At 41.6% G+C, this 10,416-nt stretch overlaps 1 protein-coding gene across 1 annotated transcript; it reads left to right on the plus strand.

Moving 5' to 3' along the window:
* Window positions 1–7,446: 7,446 nt before the first annotated feature.
* Window positions 7,447–10,182, plus strand: LOC147033347 (uncharacterized). Its single transcript, XM_085871592.1, has one exon. The coding sequence runs from the start codon at window positions 7,901–7,903 to the stop codon at window positions 9,377–9,379; it is 1,479 nt and encodes a 492-aa protein (XP_085727718.1). The 5' UTR covers window positions 7,447–7,900; the 3' UTR covers window positions 9,380–10,182.
* Window positions 10,183–10,416: the final 234 nt, after the last annotated feature.

Here is a 10,416-nt window from a genome sequence, read left to right on the forward strand (position 1 = left end):
TGTGTGTGTGTGTGTGTGTGTGTGTGTGTGTGTGTATGTATGTACATATGGGGTTTCAGAATGTGAAATGGAGTCCTCCCAGGGCAGGCTCAAAGTATCCATCTTGATTTCAGTAAGGGGTCACAATTCCTGGACAAAGCTATGAAGTTTATTTTGTATATGTGCGTTTCAGAAGGTGGAATGGATCCTTCCCAGGTCTCGAAGTATCCAGGGTCGTGTGTGTGTGTGTGTGTGTGTGTGTGTGTGTACATGCAAGTTGTTTTTGTTGCCTGCCATCACCACATGTGGGTGGGTTTCAGGTAAAACAGAACTGCCAGGTCTCATAGTGTGCGTGTATGTATGTGTGTATGTATGTGTGTGTGTGTGTGTGTGTGTGTGTGTGTGTGTGTGTGTGTGTGTGTGTGTGTGTGTGTGTGTGTGTGTGTGTGTGTGTGTGTGTGTGTGTGTGTGTGTGTGTATTTCCCAATCAAGGTGTGCAAAGTTGGTCGAGACCTATCCCAACAGACTCACAGCTGTAATTGCTGTCAAAGGTGCTTTCACCAAGTATTAATTAACTCAGGGGAGTCGACACTTATCCAACCAAGATATTCTAGTTTTGTATTTTAAACTAATTTTCTGAAATTTGTGGAATTTGTTTTTCACTTTGGAGTTGTGGGTTACGATGTATAAATAAAGGTGGAAAAGGTTTGATTTAATGCAACTTAATACCAGGCTCTAAGGCAACAAAAAGTGAAAAATTTGAAAGGGTATGTAGACTTTCTGTAAGCACTGTATCAAGAGACTTGATCTGAATTTTAAAACATTCAAGAGGATTCTTTTCAAAAGCTGAAGGTAAACTGGAGTTCTCCACTGAGATCTTCAGAATCCTTCAGAACTTCACTTGTTTGATGTGCAGTTCTAAACCAGGCACTAGTGATTTCAATGAACTTGAATATGGATGGATTCTGTGTTTAGAAAGGCGAACTTGATTCCAGTCAGCTTCCTCCTCATGCTGACTGTCTGCTCAAGCACTCTATTCATGCAAACTATCCAGCAAGAATCTGGAGGTTAACTTTAGTAAGCTGCCCTGACATTCCATCCCCTATTGGATCCGGCTTGTCAAGAAATGGTAGATTATGGCTACAATCTTGTATTATCCTGGATGGATGGCAATCCTACAGCAAAGTCTGTTCTACAATTACTGTCATGCAAATTTGCCCCGTCATGTAAGTTTCCAAACTGCATATGTCTTGCAAGTGGTTTGAAGTGCACGGATATGTGCAGGTTGCAGGCATGTGAAAACCATTAAAGTGAGAACAATGAACTTTCTGATATCTGTTTCTGGTATCAGATGACGGTGCACTAATTGTCAGTTTATTACAAAATTAAGTAAGATCCTTAAGTTTATGTGGATTATTTTGGCGATCAGAATGCAATGATCACCCATGTACTTATTGTTCAGTGTGTTTCATGTTTTTGCATTCTCTGCTGATGATTTCGTGCCATTTTTTTGTGGTTTCCAAGATAACAGAAATGTCACCATTTGTTATTCTTTATTTGCTGTTTTGGTAAGGCATTCAACAATCTGACAGACTAACAATTTCTCAAGCCACAACATCAAGTAATGGGTTTTAAATAGTTCAAAGTGAGACACTTCTACACCAAAGTACCATATTTTCCAGTGTATAAATCACACTTTTGTATCAGCAAAAACAGGTAAAATTTTGGGGTGCGGTTAATACACAGGTATAGAAAAAAATCAGTCTTAAAAACGATCAATGCTGAATTTCAATTATATTCTAAATGAACACTTTTTTTTTAGCAATCTGTTTAGCTCAAATTCCACCATTTAAATTTTGAAAATCGGTTCAGGTTAAGAACTTGCACGGCGTTTTATTAACCATGTGCGAAAATTAAATAAAGTGACGTCTGGAGACACCCAGTGTTGAAATGTGTGTGGTATATAGAGCCTCACGGCTCTGAAAACGCCATTAAACACAAAAGAAGAAGAAGACCTGGTCTCACGTCAAAAGAAGAATTATTCACAATAGCAAGAGTGTAATAACAGAGCACCCACCTCAAATAAGCTTGCGTACAAACTTACATGCATCCGACAACAGGCTGGGGGTGGTCACATGATCCTGAGGAAGGGCCGCTTTGTGCTTCGTAAGGACCACCATTAGAGTGAAGGGGGAGCACAATGTGACGATCAACACTACTGGTCACGAGAAGGACTGATTCACCGTCATGTTCACTTTCACCACAGACGGTGGCAAGCTTCCCCCGTACGTCATGTTCAAGAGGAAGACTACCAAAAGACAAGTTTCCAGCCGGCATCATTGTTCGTTCGCAGTAGAAGGAGTGGATAGACGAGGGACTGGTCCAGGACTGGGTGCGTACGGTCTGGTGTAGTAGGCCGGATGGCGGTCTCTCCCGATGATGCACCATGCTAGTCCCAGATGTGTTCAGTTGTCACAAGACCGATGACACCAAAGCACTGCTCCGTCAAACCAACACCGATCTCGTCATCATCCCAGGCGGGATGAAATTGTTCCTGCAGCCCCTCAATGTGTCGATCAACAAGCCATTCGAGAACAGGCAACGTCGCTGCTGGTTTGACTGGATAATGAGTGGGGAGAAGACCAACACCAAGAGCAGGAGGATGAGAAAGGTCGACTTTCTGATGATCTGCGGGTGGATCGTCAAGGTGTGGGAGGAGATACTGTCGGACATCATCAAGTGAGCATTTCTGAAATGCATCTCCAACAACATGGATGGCAAAGAGGCCGACATCATTTGGGAGGAGGAGGCTGCAAATGATGGTGATAGTGACGGGGACTTTCTTTACCCTGATTTAGACAAGTAGTTTCGTGCCGTCTTCGATGAGGAAAGCATTGAACGAGGATTTCCTCGGGTTTGCTGAAAATTTTTCATAAACCCAAACAGCCCTTTTCAGGGCCATAAATCCACAATGAATATATATATATATATATATATATATATATATATATATATATATATATATATATATATATATATATATATATATATATAATACCGGTATGAATCCCTTTTCTTGTAACAAAAAATCCTCTTTATAATATTAAAAAATAAGAAAGAAAAATAAAAGCTTCTTGGTATCCTCTCCTCTCTCTTCAACTTCTTGAAAATGAGAATAAGACTGTTAGATGAAGTTAAGCGGACATAGGAGTAAGCATGTTGATAACTCCTCACTTTGTTCCATACCAAGTTAATGTACAAATGTATTTTGATCTCGATCAGAAAATAAAATGATCAATACATTCATTTATTTTGATGGTGAAAAACATGGGTGCAGTTAATACACCGGAAGAGGTTTTTTTTTTTTCCTGAGGGTGAAAAAACGGGTGCGGTGAATACACTGCCGTGGTTTATACACCGGAAAATACGGTAATGACCAAAAACGCAATTAGCAGTGATACTGAGGTCCTTGCACTGATCACGTGATAAACTTGGAAAATCTACAATTTGTCCAAGGCTATCATATACCAAACATAAAGTATAGATGTTGGAGACTTCAAAAATATATGTCCGAATTTGTCTCTCTTGGTGGTTAAAAAGCCCCAATTTTTGGGGTTGTTCCCATGGAGTATTATCCCTGTGAAGAATACTGGGGCATTGGCCAGCCTTCAAAGCAGTTTGGAGTTATTGTTTGCCCAAGACAGGCATGTTGCACCACTTGCGCTTTGTGTTGAGCCAAGACAGGCCAGCCAGCTGTGGAGTCTTGACAGTTACTCTCGCTTTTCAGAATTTGTTTTATTTAAATGCTAACAAGTGCATATGCCATTTCTAAATGGAACAGAGCAGAATGTTTGCATAATTATTTGATGATGGAAAAACAGAATAACACAACTGATGTTACATTTTTCATTTTTGAAAATAAAGTCTGACAATTTCAAGAGATGAAAGGCTGCTGCCATCAATTGTCCCATTTGGAAAAGCTTAGGTTGTTTTGTTTCGGTAAAAAGTATACAAGTCGCATTTTAACTATAATACATTGCCTCATGTTGCAATCAATGCACCTCAGACCAAATGGACACTGGACTTAACAAGTAACACTATTATATTTTATTAGCCTGTGCTTGCGAGGCGAAAAGCGAGGTTAAGCAATCGGTCTCGTACGTGCATACGTACAACATACGTACATGTCTGCATTTTGTTGTTCCATTTTCTCTGCAACCATTTGATGGATTGACACTAAATTTTCACCATTGATGCAACTACTCATGCAGAAGGTTTCAATGATAATTATGACGTCATTGGTCACATGGTGTGGCATCCATGTTGAAAAGAGGAGAAACATTGGACCTCTGTATCTCTAAAACCACTCCAGGGAAACATTGAAACTTGGCACTGTCAAGTACTCCCCATGGGGAATGTGAGATTTTTTAAATGATGTCCCAGGTGCCTTTGTTATTACGTCATAACTGCATATGTAGAACGCCACATCCGATCACAATGAAAATTTGAGGGTCACCTGGGGATAAATTGCTCAACAGAAAAACCTTTAAAATTGCTCAACAGAAAAACCTTTAAAAATCCTCTTCTCCATTACAGCTGAACAGATCAAAGGGAAACTTCACACACGTTTCCCAAGCTTTGGGGATACCAGTGTGTTCATGAATAATTGGTAGATCACATGGTTTGACAGCCATATTGGATTGATGGGAAATATTTTTTAAAATATCTCTCTTGAACAGCTGAATCAATCATCATGAAACTTCAAAATATGATTGAGAAGTCAGGTCAGATGTGGGAACATGCGCCAGAGCAGTGCATGGCTGCATCCACTTTCTGCCGGTACTCCAGGGTCTCTGTCTGGCCATCCCCCAGGCAGATGCCTAGCCCATCCACATCTCCTTGAGATGCCGATCAAGCTGCTGCAACCACGAGGCACGTGGTCAGCCCATTGGCCTCCTCCACTCACGATGCTCCCTTGCTGAGAGAATCTGATGAACAGGATCAGCGTCAGGAAAACGAGCCACTTTTTTTTTTTCAGGAAACAAAAATGAGCATCAGGAAAATGAAAACGTCAGGAAAAACGAGTCACAGCTGCAGCTGACGCTCACGGACTATGCAGGTAACAAATCTCATTTGAGTCTCTCTCAGCAACTGCTCGTTGGACACAAAGTCCGACCAGCGATAGCCAAGGATTCTTCAAAGAGACCTGGTACCAATGGAATTAAGTTTCCATCTCAAATCCCTGGTCAGAGGCCAAGTCTCACATCCGTAGAGCAAGACTGGAAGCACCAAGGACATGAAGACTCGGACTTTCATCCTGCTGCACAGGTACAGGCAGCACTAATTGATGATGTCATCGGTCATGTGGTTCAGCAGCCATATTTTTAACATAAAAACATTCAAAAATCTTCTCCAAAATGGCTGAACAGATCGAGGCAAAACTTTACAGATATGAGCGCCTATCCATGAGGAACAAAAGGTTCTCCACCTATGATGTCATAGGACACATGGTTTGGCAGCTACGATTTTTTTCAAAATAAACATTTAAAAATATTCTCCACAACAGCTTAACAGATCGACTGGAAGCTTTACTTACATGTTCCCTCAGCCTTCGGGATACCAGGGTGTTCACGAATAATTAATAGGTCACATGATCTGGCAGCCATATTGGTTTGAACAAAAATCTTTCTCTTGAACTGCTTCATACATTGTTGTGAAACATCAAAGCTATGAACTTGTAGTCATGTGTAACATATGTTTTACATTTCAACCTGATTGGACGCATGATCTGTTGGCCAGAATTATTTAATATTTCGGATCTGGGTTCAGCGATATATATCAAACTTGGTACAAGTATGTATAATGGTGTAATCATATGGGCGGAGCCATATCTGGCAAGGTCATGACGTCGAATAGTGCCCTTCTTGTGTGTGTGTGTATACATATTGTTGTGAATCTGGAAGCTATGAGCACACAGACATTCAGGTCCTATAGATCAGTTATCTCAATAAGTACATGTTTTATAGATATCCCTTTCCCTAGTCTAATCGGTTATTAAATGTGAATGTGCTACAATTGTTTTAGAACTACAATAAATACTACAACGGTGCCACTCTCGCGTTTGGCATGGAACTGGCACTTCGATCTTCTTCAGGCACGTGCGTGGGCGGAGTCCAATACAGACATGCCGTCCCTCCGTGGCCAATCGGCAGACAGCAGGCGTCTTCCATGCTCCGCCTCCGATCCAAGATAATCGCCATTGAGTACGCGGTCTGGGGTGAAGCGGAAGGCGGAGCCACCAAACGCCCCCGCTGGAGACTCCGCCCAGAGGGATGGGAGCGCCCCGACCACCGCGCGCCTGTCCAATGGGGAGCGGACAAGGAGTCGCATGATGTTTCCTGTCCAATGGGAGGGATTACGAGGGCACATGCGCCGAAGGTCGTTGGACGGGGGGAGGGGCCTATAAAGATCGGTTTTCTGAGAGGTTTTCGGTCTCTCTCTGCTCTGGGCATCAACCTCGACCCGGCTCCCCACTTTGGAAATCTTCTCGCAATCATTGACCTCGCCCCGGCTACTGAGCTTTTCCTGTCGTCGCTGGAGGCTCCACCTGGCTGGTTCGACGACGCCACCCAGAGTCCCAAGAGAAGGGGACGTCCAGCCATGCATTCGCGGAAAGGTAGCCTGACGCCCCTGGCTCACAGCCGGACTGTCCTCGTCGGCTGGAGAGCCACAATAAAGACCCTCAGGGTCCAATCATTCTGTCTGGGTGTGCATGTGTCTGTTTGTGGCGCCAGTCTGGCAAGTAGTGAATTGCATAAGTGCCGTGCTGTACATACGTGTCTTCTAATAATCGGTTTAAATCTTTCCTTACGTGCTCCCTAGCAGTTCCCCCACTGCTTGTAATAAATATCCTATTGTTGAATGTACTCAGCTCGTCGTGTCCATTTCTGCCATTGACTGGGTGTGTCATGCGTGTGAGGTATTAGCTGGCCATTGCCGGGGTAACAAGATAATCGGGCCAACGGAATTCGGCGATAAAACCGTTCGGCAACGCACGTGGAACGAGCGCGCTTAAGCGGCTCGCTTCCATACGAGTTCCGACGAGGTATAAATTCTCGGTATTTCTGTCTGCGTGGATAATTAGGTGTATCGAGATTCAGCGATTGACCCTGTACCGCGTGGACAGAATATTGACAGTTTATGGTGCGTTAAGGCACCCGTAACAGGGTTCCGGAGTTGTCCGGAAGCTACGTCTGGATTCCGGGCGATCGAGCCGAGACGACTCCACTGCTCCATCTGGTGGTCGTGCTCGTGGCGACGCACCGGCGAAACTACAACTGTATATATATATATATATATATATATATATATATATATATATATATATATATATATATATATATATATATATATTTACACCTTTCTTCACATGATATATTCCACACTCAGGACTTCATCTGAACTTCCCGGTAATGGGACAACCGTGCATCTTTTTTCACATCCTGTGGTCTGATGACTTTATTGCCCATACATAATAGTAGTCTGTGCTCATTATGTGTTTTGATCCTGTGAAACCCCACGATTCAAATTGCCAGGTACCCAATGTCAAATTTTGAAATTGGATTAGTTGATTAAGGTTGACACATGCCGAGGGTAGGTAAAATGAAATGCGTGCAGGTGTGATGATTTACCAAAATGGTAACTATTACTTTCTAAAAGACCTTTCTGGAAGTAATGTGTATGCAGCACCTTCTGTGCCTGAATATCATGGGTTAAGATGGTGATGATGTTGCTGCCTTGGAATATAATTTGTTTCCTTTGAAGAATTTTAAATTATTGTGTGAATTATTGAATACATTACACAAAAGTTGTCATTACAACGTTGTCTTTGTATGTTTCCTCAGGCATCCAACAGAATGTCATGAAAAAGATGACCCCCTGCGGCAAATGCTGTTTGAAGTTTACCACAGAATCTGCACTTCAGCTGCACATGAAAAAGCACCATGTGATTACTGTTGATGCGATGTACAAATGTTTTAAGTGCCCTTACAGCACTCATTGCAAAAACCTTTTGACTGTGCACTTCCAGACACATATGATCAAAAATAAGCAAAACACATTCACTCAGAATGAATTTCTTCACAAAGTCCATCAGCCATCAATCTGTCAAAAAGATGTTGATACAGGAAGTCGTAATTGTGGAAATTGTGAAATATATTTCATTTCTCCATCAGATCGTCAGATCCATATGAAAATCCGCAATCGTGACCACACTTCCGAATGCAGAATTTGTGGAAAATCTTTCATGACCATGACCCCTTCAAAAGTTAAAGCTCATGTGCAAACTCACAATCCTGAACGTCCATACAAATGTACAGCATGTGGAAAATGTTTCCTTACCCTATCAAGACTTAAAGATCACACACAAATTCACAGTGCTGAGCGTGCATTCAAATGTACAGTATGTGGAAAATCTTTCATGAAGCCAGCAAGACTTAAAGCTCACACACAAACTCACAGTGGTGAGCGTCCATACAAATGCACATCTTGCGGAAAATCTTTCAACGCCTCATCAAACCTGAAGGAACACATGCGTATTCATAGTAAGGAGCGTCCACACATCTGCACAACCTGTGGAAAATCTTTCACCAGGTCATCAAACCTGAAGGAACACATGCGTATTCATAGTACTGAGCGTATTCATAGTTCTGAGCGTCCACACATATGCACGACCTGTGGAAAATCTTTCAAAAGGTCATCACACCTTAAAACTCACATAAGAGGTCACATTGGTGATCGTCCATACAAATGTGAAATTTGTGGGAAATCTTATGTAAAGTCATCAGACCTGAAAACTCACATGAGAAGTCACACTGGTGAGCGCCCGTACAAATGCACAATTTGTGTGAAATCTTACATGAAATCATCAGACCTGAAAATTCACATGAGAGATCACACTGGTGATCGCCCGTACAAATGTGAAATTTGTGGAAAATCTTTCAAAATATCGTCAACTCTGAAATCACACATGCGAATTCACAGCATGGAACGACCATACAAATGCACAACCTGTGAAAAATCTTTCAAGCATTCATCACACCTGAAAATGCACATACGAATTCACATTGGTGAGTTTCCGTACAAATGTCAAACTTGTGGGAAATCTTTCATTGCATCGTCAAACCTCAAAAGACATTTGAAGATCCACCGCACTTTGTACCCACACAAATGTGGAAATTGTGAAAAATCTTTCATTCAACTATCTGACCTTCACCAGCATATGAACATCCACAGTTCTGAGCTCCCAAACAAATGCACAATTTGTGAAAAATCTTTCAAAATTCCGTTGTACCTTAAAATTCACATGAGAAGTCATACTGGTGAAAAACAAGAAAGGTGACATATCTACTGTACATGGATGATCTGAAATGAATTGTGCCAAATGGTAAGAAATTGGCAGATCAACTGGAACTGGTAAAGCAGTACTCAGAGGACATCCGAATGGATTTGGTGTTGACAAATATTCCAAATGTACATTTGTACAAGGAAAAACAAAAATAACATCCAACATCTCATTCGATCAAAGTACACCAATACAGGAACGAGAAAACGAAGCATCCTACAAATACTTATGAATAAAAGAAGGCCCCCAGATACAACCCCCAAAAATTGCGTAAAATAATCAGCAAAGAGTACCTATGCAGAATAAGACTAATTCTGAAGTCATCCCTCTCTCCAAGAAACAAAACCAAAGCTATAAATCAACTTGCAGTGCCGGTATTCCAACATAGCTGTGCAATTATAAACTGGCCACAATTGGAGATCAACAATTTAGACACCAAAACAAGGAAACTTCTAACTATTCACAAGATATTTTACAAAAACCAATGCATACCGAGGTTGTACTTACCAAGACGAGGAGGAGGAGGTGGCCTGATCTGGCTGAACCAAGTGCACAGAACAATGTGTGTAGGACTAGCGGAATAGCTCAACTCATTGAATGAAAAATGAATGAATGAAAAAGCTCAACAGAGTATTGGATGAGATTTGGACATGAGCAAGAATAACACAAGCTAGAAAAGAGAGCCTGAATCCATTGAGCAACAAACTTCCAAAAAACAGGTCCAAATGATGGATACTATACAGGAAAATGAAACATAAACAAACACAGCCCGAATGATTGCAAAGGAAAAAAAAAGAAAACTACGAAAAGAAATATCATCACATATACTCTGACAAATAAGAGAATGACAAAAGAGCAGGAAGATTTTTTAAAAAGAGCTTGACAGGACAGGTAATCGACAATGAAGGCTCTTTGGAATGGCTAACAAGAGGTCAAATTAGTTGGGATGGATAACGAGTCATCATAAATGCTCAAGACAAAGGACATTACACTAATGCCTTGAAGAAAATGGCAGGATTGAGCCAAATTGGGGA

The sequence above is a fragment of the Eptatretus burgeri genome, chromosome 2, assembly GCF_056783735.1.
Source record: "Eptatretus burgeri isolate ZD-2024b chromosome 2, Ebu_testis_v1, whole genome shotgun sequence".
Lineage (NCBI taxonomy): Eukaryota > Metazoa > Chordata > Myxini > Myxiniformes > Myxinidae > Eptatretus > Eptatretus burgeri.